This window comes from Haliaeetus leucocephalus, unplaced genomic scaffold (assembly GCF_000737465.1).
Source record: "Haliaeetus leucocephalus isolate CR32 unplaced genomic scaffold, Haliaeetus_leucocephalus-4.0 Scaffold439, whole genome shotgun sequence".
In the NCBI taxonomy this organism is placed as follows: domain Eukaryota; kingdom Metazoa; phylum Chordata; class Aves; order Accipitriformes; family Accipitridae; genus Haliaeetus; species Haliaeetus leucocephalus.
This window is the reverse complement of record NW_010972875.1, coordinates 3,319,256-3,336,687: the sequence shown is the minus strand read 5'-3', so window position 1 is coordinate 3,336,687 and position 17,432 is coordinate 3,319,256. Positions and strand designations below refer to the sequence as shown.

The 17,432-nt window shown below is 34.8% G+C and overlaps 1 protein-coding gene across 3 annotated transcripts in view; it reads left to right on the top strand.

The window, feature by feature from the left end:
- PDS5A (PDS5 cohesin associated factor A) overlaps positions 1-17,432 on the top strand; it is an 84,457-nt gene that overhangs the window by 39,445 nt on the left and 27,580 nt on the right. For 2 of the 3 annotated variants that reach the window (XM_010574451.1, XM_010574450.1), the window contains exons 7-16: positions 1,016-1,156; positions 2,192-2,307; positions 3,105-3,199; positions 4,072-4,217; positions 10,332-10,483; positions 13,840-13,953; positions 14,601-14,682; positions 15,449-15,497; positions 15,618-15,757; positions 17,221-17,336. In XM_010574451.1, the coding sequence (XP_010572753.1) occupies positions 1,016-1,156; positions 2,192-2,307; positions 3,105-3,199; positions 4,072-4,217; positions 10,332-10,483; positions 13,840-13,953; positions 14,601-14,682; positions 15,449-15,497; positions 15,618-15,757; positions 17,221-17,336 (1,151 nt within the window). The remainder of the gene's footprint in view (positions 1-1,015; positions 1,157-2,191; positions 2,308-3,104; positions 3,200-4,071; positions 4,218-10,331; positions 10,484-13,839; positions 13,954-14,600; positions 14,683-15,448; positions 15,498-15,617; positions 15,758-17,220; positions 17,337-17,432) is intronic. The other variant, XM_010574454.1, reaches the window with a different exon arrangement.

Below are 17,432 nucleotides of genomic sequence, written 5' to 3'. Positions count from 1 at the left end.
TTGAGTTTTTAAAAGGCTTCCTTCTACTATAATTCCTTCTGTTGAACATCAATGTTCTGCATTCTACCTATTAAAATAGCCACTACAGTCTTGTGGGGGATGTAGTCTAGTCCATTCTGTTGCCTTTCCTTGGTGCTGAAGCCAATAGAATTCTTAAAAGTCAGAGTAGTTTAAAAAGGGAATTAGGCAATTTCATAAAAGATTTATCAGTAAGTATTTAAAAGCGCAAGCAGTCTCACTAAGTACCACTTTCCAATTCCCCTGTTTCTTTAAGCTTTTGTAATTAGTCATAGCTGGAAACAGGATAGTGCATAGAGTGACCTTTGAGTTGATTTAATATTATTCTTCTTACTTTCTTACTCAAGTGTGTAATAGCTTTGTAGCATTTGCACTGCTCAAATAATATTAATATTAACCCACAGTATCTAATAGGAAGTCTATCAAGCATATTAAAATTTAACTAATCTAAAAGAAATTATTCATATTTTAGGCTACTTTGGGTTTTTTGTGTTAGATCACTAACAACCTTGATACATTATCATCAAGTATCACAAGACATATCATGAAGTCATCTGACATTCTTTAAAATGGATTAAAAGTAGAGAAGCATCTTTTTCAACATTTGACGATCTTCAATTTGGATTGGTTTTAAATTATAAGAAAATTAAAAATAAGATACTAATTTTTTTTCTCAACTTCTACTGGATGAATATACATTTTAAATTAACAATTCTTTTTTTACCTGTTAATTTTGCTGGGGAGATGGTTATTCGTATTTTAAACTATCAAATTACCATGAGTTAACCAATCCTGATGGAACTGTGAAGGAGGTTTGTTTGTAATTTCCTTGAGCCAAAATTGTAAGGGTGAAATGCTTTGATGTAGTGAAAAAATGTGCATTGAGTACCTTCCATTAGAATTAAAGTACTAATGATACTACATTAAAATAATTTTTTAAAAATAGTGTTTGCATTAGTGAAGGGAAATCTGCTAAATAATGTTGTTTGTATTCTAGTTTTTTAACCAGGTTCTGGTACTGGGAAAGTCTTCAGTAAGTGACTTATCAGAACATGTGTTTGACTTGATACAAGAGCTTTTTGCCATAGATCCTCACTTACTGCTGTCTGTCATGCCACAGCTTGAATTCAAGCTGAAGGTAGGTTACAGTGTAGCTTTGGACAAGTAATACAGTTTGTGTGGATGTTAAAAGTGCAGCTCTGTAGATTTACTAAGTGTTCTACTGGAGGGATAAAAATTTTATATTTATCACTTTAAATGCAATATTAAAGGAAGGACACTGGAAGGTTGTATACAAGTGTGTGCCTTGTGTGCTTGCACATGTGTATTATGCACACAAAATATATAATCATTATAATGATAAATTCATATGATCTAATGCAAAAGTTATGTGTACTTCATCTTTGGATTTCACCTGAAATTTATGAATTAATTAGGCTGTGGTTGGCTTATCTCATGAAATGCAAGTGTGTCGGCTTCAGTATTGATTTGCAGAAATTTTTTGTGAAATAATGTTTTAATAATAGAGGAAGTATTTCCAAATATTTTCTCAGATTTGTCATAATCAGCTAATAAGTAAGCTGACTTCTTTTGAATCCTTGGAAATAGTTAATTTATCCTGATTTGTTTTTTTTTTAATTAAAAAGCTGCTTGCCTTTCATAAGATTGCAGGTGGACAAGAGAAATAATTTTATGTGTGTGCATGTACATATGGGGTATGGTGGCAACAAACAAAAATAACCAAGAAATAGGTATTTGGTGAAATTACATATACCTTTTACTAGTACACATGTATTCATAACATCTTTAATTGGCGTCTTTTCAACACACATAAAATAGTCTTGAAGTATGTTTTAAACCAAAAATAAGATCATTCATTGTTGAAATTGTTAGGGATATATGTTATTCAGACTACTGTGCATGGGTTTTTATTCCAAAAAGAGAAGGAATTTTCAAAGCACAGCCATCTATTTAATAGCTGTAATATGTAAACTTAGTAGGTATTTGTATATTTTTACTCATATTCATATAATAATCTAACTAGGAGACTGAGGATTATCAGAAATTATTTCAAACTCACTTTTTAATCTAATTTATAAAAGCAGAAGGAAGCCAGAAATTGAGATATTACGGATAATGATTTACAGTTCCTTTTTCATGTTTTGATTTTTAGAGCAATGATGGAGAAGAACGTTTGGCTGTTGTTCGACTTCTGGCTAAACTCTTTGGCTCCAAAGATTCTGATCTGGCCACACAAAATCGTCCTCTTTGGCAGTGCTTTCTTGGACGGTAAGAGAAACGGGGAGAGAATTCTGAATTTCTATTCTTCTTCTTTTTCTGAATTTTCTGATAGTATTGCATTTTTCATTGCATTTTTAGAGGATGTAACCGTTTGTTTATATTTGAACGAGTTCCTTTGTTAAATCTTCGAAGCAGAGAATTGCATACAGTTATATTTTAGAATGAAGAAGCCTGAAGGACTGCTGCTATATTGCTGTCAGCTATGGGAATAAGGGTTAGATAGATAGCATGTTACATGCATAGCAGAAATTACAGAATAGATATGCCAGCATTGTCTGAAATTTCATACTGTTTAGCTATATCTGCAACTATATCTGTTTTATTTGGTATTTATGTTTTTGAGTGAAGAGATATTTCCTTTTAAGTAAATATAGAAATTTATCATTTTTTAAAAAGTGAATGTTTTCAAATGGTACAAGTTATGTGGCAATTTATGTTTTTCTAATTTCATATGTGTATAGATACAAACACACAATTGACAGTGCATGGAGAGTTGTGTTCAAAAGTCAATGGTCAGGATTCATTGGATCAACGTTTCATCTGCATATAGCGTATTCATCGTTTAATTTTAGTCCTGACTTAATTTCGTGAGAAATAACATAAAAATTTGTATGAGGGGTACATTATGGATATAAATTCAAAACATTTCTATTGTATTATTTTGCCACATAAAAGTATTCTAATAGTTAATGGAACATACTATCAACACATGTTACTACACAGAGAATAATCTTGATTTGCAAGGCTAATTAAAAATTAACATTCATCATCTTCTATCCCTCTAGGTTCAATGATATCCATGTCCCTGTGAGATTAGAGAGTGTGAAATTCGCCAGTCATTGTTTAATGAACCATCCAGACTTAGCAAAAGACCTCACTGGTGAGATGCTCATACAGGGGTTTAGAATAATTTAAGAAATGAGCAAGGAAGAATGTAATTATTTCTGTACATAGCAGTATAGTTCTAAAATGTATCAAGTCCAGTGCTTCATGCTGGATGTAAGAGCTCACTACTGAGTAATTGCTTTCTGCTGAAGACAAGCACTAGTTATTGAAAAGAGGAGAGTGTGTGACATTGTGTGGACTTTGTCAGAATGAGTCTTTATGAAGCTACCCGTTGCTGAATGAGTTTTAAATAATTTCAGATTCTAATGAAACTTTTGGCAAGTCAAAGCAAATATTGGGGCAACATCTTGATTTATTTTCAAAAACACAGTGTGTTCCCCAGTAGTCTGTTCCACTGAGTTTAGAAAACACCATTGCGCTGATCTAAACTATGAAGTTTACTTCAGCATCATTTTAACTATGAGCAGAATTTCAGGCCTAACTGAAAATACTGTTCTTTTTTGATGCAAGCTAACCTACAGCAATTGTCAGTATTTTTCATTTATTATTTACCCTCTTAGCTCTTTGGGAATGAGAGTCTCTGCTCTTTTTATTTCTTCTCGCTCCCCCACCCCCCTTTATTTTCAATATATTCTAATCAGCTCTATTTCACTTCATTGCTTGTTGCAAATGAGGTTATTGTAAAAGCTATTCACTTTTATATTCTTCTGATGTTTACAGTTATATAATTGTTTTATATTTAACATAGAAAATGCTGGAACAGATGTTTCCTATAGGGAGTTACATGTTTAATATATGGTTGTGATATGTGACTGACATTTACTTGTTTTAACATTATTAATAAATCAGAATATGTCATACCTACATAAAAAAAGCCAAGCTTTTCATTGTTTCTGATCGTAACAGAATATTTGAAGGTTAGATCACATGACCCAGAAGAAGCCATTCGACATGATGTTATTGTTACAATTATTACTGCGGGCAAGAGAGATCTTTCTTTAGTCAATGACCAGCTGCTTGGCTTTGTAAGGGAAAGAACACTCGACAAACGGGTAAGTGTTAATACTTTATTTTCAGGAATATCTGCTTCTAATATAATTTGGTAAAAGTAACATTAAAAAAAAATAAGCCACAGAAACAGAGAATCTTAGAGTTTACTATCAACTAGAATGCTGGGTGGGGGGTGGAAATAATTTTCTTACCAAAACGTCTTAATGTAGATTCTGTATGATGGAGGCACCAATCAAGTGTTGTCAAGCAAAAAAAGGTCGTTGACTCATGAGGAACACAATCATATTCTAAGAACATAAGAACTGCCACATATGTTTAGGCCAAAGGTCCCTATAGCCCAGTATAATTCCCATAGTGGTCAGTTTTGGCTTTCAGCAATTTGTAATTTAAGGATTTCTTAAATCTGCTTGATCATGTTCATCATAGCTTTCAATGGAACTTTATTCCATTCATTTATCAAGTTCTTCCTTGAACTTATTTGTACTTTATAAGCATCCATGGCATCTGCATCAGTAAATTCAAGTTTAATGCATGTGTGGAAAAAGTAACTTCGCTTGTTTGTTTTAAACTTCTCTGATAATTTCACTGGGTATCTCGTAGTTCTTGCATTATGTAAAATAATAAATATTCTTTGACCCCTTTATGATTAATAAATATGTATACCATATCTTCTCCACGCCTTTGCTTTCCAAGCTAAAGAATCACCTGATTAACTTCCACACAAATTGATTATTGCATACTTCTTATCATTCTTCTCTGGTTGTTTTACATCCTATTGGAACCAAGGCGACCATACTCAGCCATAGCATTCAAGGTGTGCACCATCTTGTGTACATACTTTGTGATAATTTTTTTTTCTTGTTCTTTAACATTCTGTCTTTTATGCTATTTCTGAGCACTGAACTGACGATTTTGGAAAACATCCGTGTTGACTTCAGTATCTTTCCTGAATAATTTTAGATGACACATTGCCTAATACTAGACATGCAGAGTTAATACAGGTGGGAAAATCTGGCCTTAATCTGAATTTCTTTCATTTCGTATTGTAACAATTCAGTTGCTTGACATTTTTCTGCAGTTCTTCATTATAATGTTAGATCTGATTACCTCAGTGAATTTTATACACACTGTTCAGTTGATTTTCTAATAATTTTTTGCACGTGAAGTGTCATAGATTTCTGACCCCATCAATAGGTGGCCTTTGTTCCCTTCATTGTGAAAACCAGTCATTTATTTCCACCTGTTGTCCCCTATGTTTTAGTTATTATTAATTCACAACAGGATTTTTATTTTAAGATCCTCTGGTGTGAGACTTTGTCAGAAGCTTTGGGGGATCCTGATGCATTTTACTGATATGCTTGTGGGTCTGCTAAAATTTATTTTTTCTTGGACAAAACTTCCCATTGTGTGAAGTGTAATGACTCATTCCCGTAACTTCTTTTTTCAGCAGTCTCTACTCTTTGTTGTTGTTACTGTTGTGTTTCAAAATGTTTGTCCATTCAAAATTGGAGGGTGAGTGGCACTCTGTTCCTTTTGGGACCCTTTTGATTTCTTTCACATTTGTTGTGTTCAATCTGTTCATTGACAGATTGCAATAACAGAATAGTTAGTATTTGGTGTATCACGTCTAAATTCCTGTAGAAGTCATGGATGGGATACCACTTGTTCTTAATGATTTTGTTACTGCTCGTTTTATTAATTTGTTTTAAAATGTCTTCTAATGACACTTTAAGAAACCTCTTCAGATCTCTCTTCTGGAAGAAATCTTGTTTGTCTTTTAGCCCTACAAAAGGGTCTGGAAGGCTTCCTGCTTCTGGAGGCTTTTGGTGAAGATGTTTAATTAGTATGATTTTAATAATTTGGTTCTGAAACTTTTGCCATGTTTCATCAAGGATTTACCTTCAACTTGCCAGACCTCATACTCTTTCCTGTTTACAGTCTTTCAGATGTGGCTCCATGTTCTTTGGAGGGTGATGTTTTAATAGCAGAGTTCACTGTGCTGTGTAGCCATGTTGATTTTTTTTGTTGTTGTTGTTCCCTTTTGATAGAGGACATCCTTTCTATAACCTCTTGTCATTCTAGCTAGTTACTTTAATTCTTTTTAATTAATTTCTCTTTTTTTATGTTCCCCTTTTTAAATGAGAATGTTACTGTAATGGATTCTGAGAAAAGGATGTCATCCTTGCACAAAGAGAAATACTGATTTTGAGTATGTTCTCTATTATAAAGCAGCTCTTCAGTTAGTTGTACCTGCAGCTTGACCTTGCTCATTTCTAAGGAGTGATTAAGACCACCTTCCTTCTTTTTCAGCCATTAAACAAACATGTCCAAAAAGTCATTTATGAGATCTCAAAACTTTTAGTGTAACCACCACTTCCCACCGGGACTTCCAACTAGTCAGAATTGGATGATTGCTACTGTGTCTTCTACATAGCATCTCTGTTCTCCTTTAGCATGTTGCCACCAGTAAGAGGCAGTCAGTTGTACAGCTGTAATACTAATGTCTACAGAGCTAAGGATTTTCAGTTCATATAGCCTTAAACCCGGTGTGGTATTTCTTAATGTTCGTAGTATGTTTGACTCAGTGATTTCGCACCAGTCATAGGTTTGATGATAAATTGCATTTCAGGGTTAGGTGCCTTTTCAGGCACTCATCAGTGAAGACTAACCTTACCTTTAGATGGTGTTTCTCTTACAAAAATCTCTGGAGAGAGCTTTAATGAAAATACGTCCTGAAGAGAAGTGAAAATGGAGGATTGACTAGAAATGACTACAACAAATGCTTAGCATTTGAAGTAGACCTTAACAATATAGCATGTCTTTGTAAATATAATTAGTGTTATAAAGTGAGTATCAAGGAATTTTAAATTTTCAGCATTTTTTAATTTTTTTTTTTTTTTTTAGGATTTTTCTCCGGTCTGGGAGAGGAGCATTGATATGTCCATGTACCTGTCTTTGTATTTTCTATGTAGGATTTTTTCAGTTCCAGACATAGTGCATTATACCTATTTTAATTATTCTTTTGCTTTCAAGAACTTGATTACTTTCTGCTGACTGCATTTACCCCTTGTAGCCAGGTTTCTGTTGGACAAATGTACTGCAAACCCCTAAGTGATCATTCATCAACTTGACTTCATCTAATTCTTTTTAGGCCTGCAATCATCTATCAAATCAGCATAGATATTACTATAAAAAGAACAGTTGTCCAACAGGCTGAAGTAAAGTGCTGATTGTTTAAACACACTAATCTGTTATTTCAATTCTGCCTTTTTTTTCCTTATAAAACAATGTGAAAAATTTAAATTTCAATCATGTTACACCATTTATGTGATCTCTTTTTTCACCTGACTGTATTCTAATTGTCCCAGTGTTAGTAAAGATAGCCTAATGACTTCTTTAGGGTAAAAACTTTTGGCTAAAAGACAGTACTGTGTTTTTTAAAAAACGTCCTTAGCTAACTTGATCTCTATGGGCAAAACCCCACCCCATACAAACACCAACACCACCTATAGTTTTCAAATCCATTTTTATTGGTCCAGTTGGAAAAATAACTCTGGGAACAGATGCTTCCCAAAAACTGGAATCCAGTCTTTGGTAAGAATTGCTCTGAGGAATTTTCCATTGCAGCACTGTCTCTGGGGTCTTTCCAGTGTCTTCACTTTTCAGAATAATTAGTTTCAGGAGACTTTTTTTAAAAAAAAAAAAAAAAAAAAATCTCAAGCTTCTAAAAATGGTTCAGGTACTTTTCCTTTATATTGGAGTAACCTTAAGAACCTGAAAAGTTATAGGAGAGTTTTGACAGCTGACTTCGGTTCCCATTTCTCCCAACAGCCTTTGCGGTCTAGAAACTTAGTCCCTTGGTGCGAACAGACTTTCACATCATCAGCTTGAAGTCAAAAGCTATAGAATGAGGAGCCATAGGAACAGACTCCCATTTTCTATTTCTGTTTATGCATTTTTCTGCATGTGTTAGCTTTAACTTCTCCTCTGTGTGTACTAAAAACTTTTTCCAGATGAAGGAGAAAGGTTTTAAGATGTTAATATTCTTAACTCTATGGAAGGAATAGGTTAGCTACTCCAACAGGGAAAGGATTGTCTTGAACTTTCAATAACGGGGTTTTTTTCACTAGCCCAACAGTCTTCGGTGAAGGAGTTTAATTATGCTGGTTAACCAAGGAAGCTAAGACTGTCAAAATTCTTTTGTTAATTAAATCAGGGCGGTACTTCTGTTAGCTGTGTTTATTGATCTGCTCCCTTTGAAACAGATTATTACATTCCCCTGTATTTTCATTTGCCTTCATGTTTTACCTTACTGTATACTGTTTGAGCTTTAATTCTCAGTAGCACCTTACTCTTTTTTTTTCTACCGGTATCTCCTGTTAAGTGACTTGCTTCTCAAAGCATTCTCTAAAGGATTCTGTCCAGTGTCTCCCATCTTCTGCCTGAAACTGCTTCTCTGCATGCTCTGACTTCTACTCTACAGCAACTTCAGTCATCAGAAATCTATTGACAATCCAAACCTCTTTTCCTTATAACCCCTTGTTAAGTACTCTGCTTTCATTTTAGGCTTCAATTTTCTAGAATCATCTTTTTTAATCCTTCTCCATTGTCTTCTGACAATAGTTGTGCCATCCTTCCTGTCTCATACAGGAGATCTGATGAAGCTATCACTTCCGTTGGAGGGGTATGTCTGAACACAGAAAAATATTAATACTTTTTCTGAAAATGTTTCTGTTTCAGACCTTTATTTTCTTTAAAATGTGCTTTAGATCACCATGGGTGTGAACAAATTCCTGCAGAGAAATTAAACAGTAACATCTATTTATATCTAAATTTTTTCTCTTTTGTGAAAACAAAGTATTATACTATATATTGTCAAAGTCATTACTATATTGACCTGTTACCTGTGGTTTTAATATTTAAGACATGTAACAAAATACAATTTTATTTTTTCCACCTTCTTGATATAACTTACTCCAACAGCTAGTGGCGGCTAAGGCTGTTGTGCTGACATAAGCCATATTATCTTCAAGATTTTTCTTTTCTTTGCCCTTCAAGAAGAGGAAGTAATTCAGTAAAACTATTAAGAAATTAAATGTGCAATATCTCACTGTTATTAAAACAATCCCTCAGTTTAATAACATTGAAGAAGTTATGCACAGTGTGAATAGTAGTACCTACATTTATGCTTGATAGGGTGAAATGATTTGAGCATTGTTAGTCCTTGGAGCTCAAGGCCAAAATTGATATCTGCTGTGTTCTGGAAGAAGATTTCTTTTTCAGTTTGAATTTCATGCATTTCTTTTAAATGGTGAGGGAAAACAAGTTTCTTCTAAGGCTTTCTGTGTAAGTCATTCAGGAGGAGACACTATTCTCTCTAAATTAATCCTCAGTCTGTTCAGGTATGATTCCTTCCACAAGTCAGTGTAGGAGAGCTTATGGATCTTGTCTGTTAAAGTGTTTAATAATGGGACATTTCCTGTTTACATGAGGGGATAAAGTAGTGACCACCAAAAAGCAAGAATGAGAACCGAGGAACTCCATCTGTGGATGTTGTAGTCTGGCTTTTTCCTGGGTCCCTGGAGTCTTACAGCGATTACTTCGAGGCTTCAGCACAAAGGGCCTCTCCCACTGTCCTGGAAAGTGGCCTAAGAGTTCAAGCCCTAGTAGGTTTAGCTAGGCCTAAGCTCCAGATCTCCCATTTCTAGAGAAGTGTGCTGTAAGGCAGTGTAAGGCTATGGGGAGAAACAAAGCTGCCACCTCTGATTGGTGCCTGTCTCTGAATAGGTAAGTCTTCCAAATCCTGGATCAAGAAGGTGCTTATTCAAGCATACATGTTAAGCTGTACTTAACTTTTTTTACACTGACTAGTTCCCAGATTTTCTTCGCTCAGCACAGCAGAGTACTGGATTCCTCTGTATAGACAATATTTAATCTGCATGGCACAGGGAAGAAACCCCTTATGTAGGCTTCAGAAATTCTCATTTAGAGGCTTTAAACAGCATTTTTCAGCTTTTGAAGTGTCTAAGTATAGGAGATCAGAATGTGGCCATTTTGTCTTTCACGCTTCTACATCTTCACTGTATTTTGTATATGTTTGATATTTATTTACCAAAACCACTTCCCCATCTCCTTTTCATTTCTTCCCCCTCAAGTGGCGAGTAAGAAAAGAAGCTATGATGGGTCTTGCCCAGCTATACAAGAAGTATTGTCTTCATGCCGAGGCTGGAAAAGATGCTGCAGAGAAAGTGAGCTGGATAAAGGATAAACTTTTGCACATATATTATCAAAATAGCATTGATGACAAGTGAGTCAACCTAAGCCTTTCTAATATTAATTGTATAGTGATAAGAGATACTCTGAAAATACGTGCTTATCCCAAGAAAGCTGTTATATTGCATTCTGTAGTTGTGGTTTTAAGTATGATATATTTAATAATCATGAAGACATGTACTAAGAAATTCAGGATGCTTGCATAATCTGTTCATGTATTCATTCTATTTTCTGATGGAACTGGATCTGCAATGATAGTAGATTGTCATTAAATAACTACTGCATATAAAAAAAATTGTCAAATCTTGCATTTACTATATCCAGTTCTTGTTTGCCTTAATACTTTCCAGAGGCTAGCATGTTAAAATCCATGATCTGTGAACATCGTGCATGTATGCACCACAGGACATGCACAGACATCTCCTTTTGGTATGCTATGTAGAAATGGACCCTTTAGGTAGATCAAAAGCTGAAGAAATATCAGGGGTGCCTCCACTGTTCTCTAGTCTTCCCTGTTTTATCACTCAGTCCCTTTAATTTTTGAGATACCATTTTAGCTTAGAGAAAAGTATTTTGGCCAAAGTTTTGGAAGATGGTTTTCAACTCTCACTAGTAATTCTTTGTCTTTCACAAGGAGAGCCAAACTATGAGATCACACAAAGATAGAATTTCAGCAGACTTGGAAATTTCTTTATAGTGTTTCTCAGCATCTTGCTTATAGAGTCTGCTACCTAGTATTGTTTTGTAATCTAAGTGACTAGTCTGAATGGGCTAATAGGCTCATTGAGTTGCCAGTTATGATAGTGAATTCTTACCACTGCAGTGGTGAACGCTCTCATTTTGTTCATCTGGCTGATCATAAGTGGGCCAGATTCACATATTTGATTAGTCGCTGTCTTTTTTTTTTTTTTTTTTAAAGAAGATAGATATGGTTGGGAGATTGTACCCACAGAAATTACTCTGAAAGTCTGCTGAGGTAGAAGTATCAAACAGTAAAAAATTAGGAAATCTTCACATAGTTTATACAGAGCTAATTCTGCATATGTATATGCACCAAATATGATTTAATTTGCATTGAGAGGTTCATTTGTGTTTTTTCTAGCTTGTTCATGTCTCACTGTCAGTACAGTACACAGATTTGATAGTGAGCACAGAATTAATCAGAGTTCCATAGTGAATAGGGCAGATGTTTCCAATATTCCTGCTCACAGGAAATGCAGAACACTGTCAGGGAAATGAGGCAAGGAATTTTAAGGAAAGAATGTGTCATCAAAGCTGAGTTTCTTTCTCTGACATGATTTCTTCTGAAAGTCCTATTACGCCATTGAAACTGGTCTTTTCATGAGTAGGTATGGATTCTTTGCTCTTTGTTTTCTGGGTATCCACACTGAAAGATTGATGGCTTGATTTTCAGTGTTCCTCTAGTTCAGTTGGGTACCCTGAATTTTAATTCAAATTCTACTATTTTTTAAGGCTGACAATGAAGTTCTTGCTCAGTCACACCATTGGGTTGGTTTCCCCATCTCAGAGTGGAGGAATAAATGCATTTCAATGTTATAATGTCAGAATTATAAAGTTAGTACTTTCAGCACCTGAAGAGCTGTAGAAATGCTATGATCTTTTAAGACCAAGTCCATCCAATCCTTTAAACACACAAGCATAGGTCAAAATTGGCCAGCTCTGGCCTATTTTCCTTCCATAATGAAGGAGGAGGATAAAAAGTAACAGGGAACAGCTTTCTGAGCCTTGCAGTATTTTCCATTGTGTGCATGGGACAATACTAGCTCTTTCAAAAGATAACAGGACAGTATCACACAGTATTCAGGCATGAAGAGGAGTAGAACAAATTTTCTCCACATGTCCTTAACTCTGTCACTTGATAATGTTTTTGATGTTACTTGACTGTTGCTGTGCGTGTCTACTCAAGACTGAGAACTTCTAACCATAAGAACTGCTTATCGCCTGTGTGCTCTGAGCTTCTTTGTTTTACAACAAATGCATAGGAAATGGAGTAAAATAACCACATCTTAAACACTGCCCTGTTACCCACTCCTGATATGCTAGCCGGTGACTTTCCTCACAGGAGAAAAGTGTGTGTCAGGTATTCCCTATTTGTAAATCTTTACCCTAACCAACGTGGACGAGGGAAGGCATGAATACAGTCTCACCATTTGTATTGACAGCTTTTCTAGAATATGTATCTGCAGAGACACAGGCTAGAGCAGTGTTCATAAATCAGTAAGATAACTGTGATGCCTCCAATCTCCTAGTGTGTTAAACAGAGATGGAGCCCCCTGAGATCTGAAGATCCTGTTCCCTGAACAATTTAGTTCTTGGAGTCATCAATAGTAAAATGTACGTTTAAAGGGGAAAAGCCAAGTTTTCTTTAATACTAATGGGGTGCTTTGAGATAGTTGTATCCATATTCATGATCATCCTTTTATTCCTTTGCCTTGCCTCTTGGAATTTTCTTTGAGCAGAAATAAGGTGTGTTTGACCTGTGCTGCCTTCTGTGGTCTTTGTGCAAGGCACTCTGAGAGTACTTACTAGGAATCATAGCAAAAAAGTTTGTAAATTCAAACACACAAAATATTTGTCCGTAAATATCAAATTGTATAGCTGAATATTGTGCACTACTCTCATTGCTATGGATTAAATTAATGCCTGAATGTTCTTTTACTTGGGGGGGGGGGGGCTATAATTAGATGAACTGTACAGTCATTTTTTGTAGTTCAAGTTTTGCATTTAATGTAAAACTTTAAATATGTATTATTGTTTTTAAAAAAAGAGATAATTGGAGAATGGTTTTGCTAGTTAAGTTTGCTCTCACTTAGTTTTCATTTTGTGCCTTCTGTTGTTTTGGTGTTACTTTGTCTCCACCTTTTTAATGCTGATTTTTAGCTTCCGTAGTAGAATAATAAGTAGTTTCAAATATTTTGCTTTTTTCTCAAATACTACAGTTTTATCTTAACCTTTCCCTTGAGGATACTTCAGATTTTTACTTTTCCTCCCCCTCAAGTTATATCTTGTATTCTTTCTCCTTTATTTGGGCTTTTTACTGTCTGTATTCCCTTATGTATGAGAATGAACAAAGGGAGATTCTCAGAGCCTAAAGAAAAAGGAGGATTTGGATGGTGACAAATAAAGAATTTACTCCCTCTTAGAGGTGAAAAAGAAAGAACATGGAAAAGCTCTCAAGAAGCAGTTCTTGCTTATCTTTCTATCAACAGTGAAAGAGATCTTTACAGATGAGAAAAAGACCACCACTTTTTTTTCTTCTCTGTCGAAAAATCTAGTTTCAATGACTTCTCATATTTCTTGTTCTTTCAGCTTGTCTGAAAGGTATTACCAGTTTCGGAAATGTAGTTTTTATCTCTTCTTTTCCTGCAGATTACTGGTAGAGAAAATCTTTGCTCAGTATCTTGTTCCACACAATTTGGAAACAGAAGAGCGAATGAAGTGCTTGTACTATTTGTATGCTAGCTTGGATCCAAACGCCGTCAAGTGAGTATAGTTTGTATTCAGCAAATACTTGCTTTCTCAGGCTTTTCCAACATCTATATCATCTTACTTGTATCGTCAGGACTTAAATAAAAATATAAGTAATTGATGCTTAGCATTATTTGCAAGTAGTATTTCAAAGCATTTCCCTTTTATATACAAACTCTACATGTCCATTAGACAAAAAGATACCTTCATATTTGAGAAGAGTGGTTTTGTCTATTCATTTTCATCCAATGAGAACAATGCAGAGTTAAAAAAGTGCAAGTAATGACTTCTAGATTTGCTCTATATTAAGGTCCATGATGAAGATATCTATAACTGAATTCTGGTTGATAGTGGCCTGGTTTTTATGTTGAAAATGTTATTTTCAAGATAATTTGGGTGGTTGTAAGACATACTACAGCTGTCCTGCATATGTGAAATTGTTCCAAGTAGAATAATAAGAGAGGTGATGTTCTGTAAAAAGAGAAAATCAGTTCCACCTTGCTTGGAACAGTTATTTTTAATACTTGGTAGGTTTTGATTGTACCTAGCAGATGTTGCACTTGTAAGATAAATAAATAAACAATCTTGTTTGCTAATACATCCAACATGTTCTTGTCATGAACGAATTGGTAAGCTTCTTTTCTCGTTTTTCACTTTTGCAGAGCATTGAATGAGATGTGGAAGTGCCAGAACATGCTAAGGAGTCACGTACGAGAATTACTAGACTTGCATAAGCAGCCCACTGTACGGTTTTGAAAATACTAATACTAAATCCAATGGACCTGTTAGACTAATTTACTGCGGGTTTTTTAATACTATATTATTTGTTCAGTGTGACTTTATAATTCTGTTGATTTCCATATGTAGACAATGTTCTATTCTTATTAAGTAAAGTTGCTTTCAGTAATGCTTAAAGGTATATGGCCTCCTTATGTTTACCATTATTTTATATTACTGGTCAATAACTTTGGGAAAAGTTTAAAAAAAAAATTCCAAGTTTTTTGTTTGCTTTTGACAGACTTTTTTGTTTCTCATATTTTGAGAATGGAATATGTTGTAACATAAAGCAATGATTTGTTTGTTTGTTTGAAAAAAAAAGTTTTAAAGTATTTATACTGGAATTTTACTTATAAGCATATCTTCAAATTAGCAGAAACTTTAAATAGAAGGGCATTGCTTTGCGGTTTTGGTGTGGAGGTGGGCTTGGGGGAATTGTTTGTTTGGGGTTTTCTTTGAGGTCTTTTTCCAACAATGTGTTTTGATCTGTTATGTGAATTAGTGAATTTTTGCAGTTCCTTGACATTGCAAGAAGATTTTTCCCCTTTTTCTGTGTGTAGTAGCTGCTAATGATACTGTTATACTATTCTAGTGTTTACTCTTAAAACAAAAACATAAGATTCCAGAGTAGATTGTAGTGCTGCAGAAGAACTAACAAATCAGCTTAAAGGTATATTTTATAAAGGAGATATTGGTGATTTGTTTGTCTGTTTGTTTTTGCTCTTGTTCTCAGTCAGAAGCAAACAGTGCTGCCATGTTTGGAAAGCTGATGACCATAGCAAGTAAGTGTTAGTAAGTTCTATAAACTGTTATTACAGATTTTCTGAAAATTGTATTTCTGTGAATCTTGGTATACTGAAGCAGCAAATTTATCTTATGTTAAATTGTGTTTAATCATACAGAAAACCTTCCAGATCCTGGAAAAGCACAAGATTTTGTGAAGAAATTCAATCAGGTTCTGGGTGACGATGAGAAACTTCGGTCCCAGCTTGAACTGTTAATTAGCCCGACATGTTCTTGTAAACAGGCAGATGTCTGTGTGGTAAGGAAATGGAAAAGCAAACATCTATACCTTAAATATTTGTGCTTGAAACAGTTATTCAGAGTTAATAGTCTCTTTTGATACCTTAGCATGATTTCTATATATTTACGATTTTCATAAAATACCGTTTTTGCTTAACCTGTAGAGATTATGGAAAATATAATTTATTATCATCATCTTGCTTCCTAAGAAAACATTAGCTTTGTTCCTCCTTGGGGTTGTGAACATCAAGCATAAAGTCTAAAAGACTAATTTAATTTTTTTAAATATTTTATTTCAAGTGTCTCTTTTATGGTAAGGTTCCTAAACTGTCTTCTGACACTGATGAAATTTCTTCTGAGTATCAGCAAGCCAAGTATTATACCATCTGCATATTATTAATTTATTTTTCTTCCTAGGATGTTGAGGTCAGTCTCTCTTTCTCCCCACCCCTACCCTACCCTCCCATCCCCCCCGGCTTTTCCAGAGATTTACAGATTGTGCCAACAGAGATTTTTTTTTTTTCCTTTGTGGCCCCAAAATAAAGTAAGCAATTTCATTGATGGACATCACAATAGAGAACGTCAATAAACAAACATAGACTTGGGTTTTTTCTAGTGGCTCTGAAACTGTGCAGGGAAGGGAACGGAATGACCTTCAGAACTATGTCCTAACCACTTGATGTAGCGAGTATGTCTCCTTCTAAACTAGTAAATTTTGCACTTTGGGAATGCAGTGATGCAATTTAAAGAGGAAGGTTTCTTCCCTCTTCCTGAAGATAATTTAGCGTAACAGATAGAACAATTTCCTAGTTCATAGGGTCTGCAGCATCCAACCCTTTAGAAGGAAGGTTAAGAAGTCATTTCTTTGAGAAATTTTTAGACTTCTGTTCAAAAAATATCATCTTATCCCCCTTCTGCTAGGTTTGCAGCTGAACTTAATGTTCTTGACATTTGGGGCATTCAGAGGGGAAAACAGATTTTTGGATCTAAAACATCATAGGCAAGTACATAGGGTCTGAACATCTGTTGTAGCCAAGGTAGTGTAGTGCTTCTGCACATCTGCAGTAGTGTAGCTTTTAGTGCAATTTTTTCATTGTTGCTTATGAAATCTCACACGGGGTTACCTACAGATTTATTAATTACTCTTGTCAACATAGATACTTAAATGCTGTCTACATTGCACTTAGCTCTCCCTTGATTCTGTTTTGGATCTGGCCTGCAATTCCTTAAGAAACTCTGAAGAACTCTCACTAGAAACCTAAATTCATCTTACATTTAAATAGTTTAGTAGAGTATGTCTGCTTTCAATATAATGCGATAAAGATAGATTTGGAGATAACAACAGCCCCCCTTAAAATATGTTTCACTGATTATATAGACAATCTCTGTGGTTAAAAGAAGTGGCTATATTTAGCTTATTCAGCATGCTTAAGAAGTAAGTAAAACGAGTATAATTCTTGTTTGTATCTAACATTCTTATAGAGAGAGATAGCCCGGAAACTTGCAAATCCTAAGCAGCCAACAAATCCTTTTCTGGAAATGGTCAAATTTCTTTTGGAAAGAATTGCCCCTGTACATATTGACTCAGAAGCCATTAGGTAAGTTTGAAAGATCATGCTAACTCATGAATGATGATAAAGATGATTTAAATGACACACATGGGGGGGGGGGGGGGGGGGGTTTTTTTGGTGGTT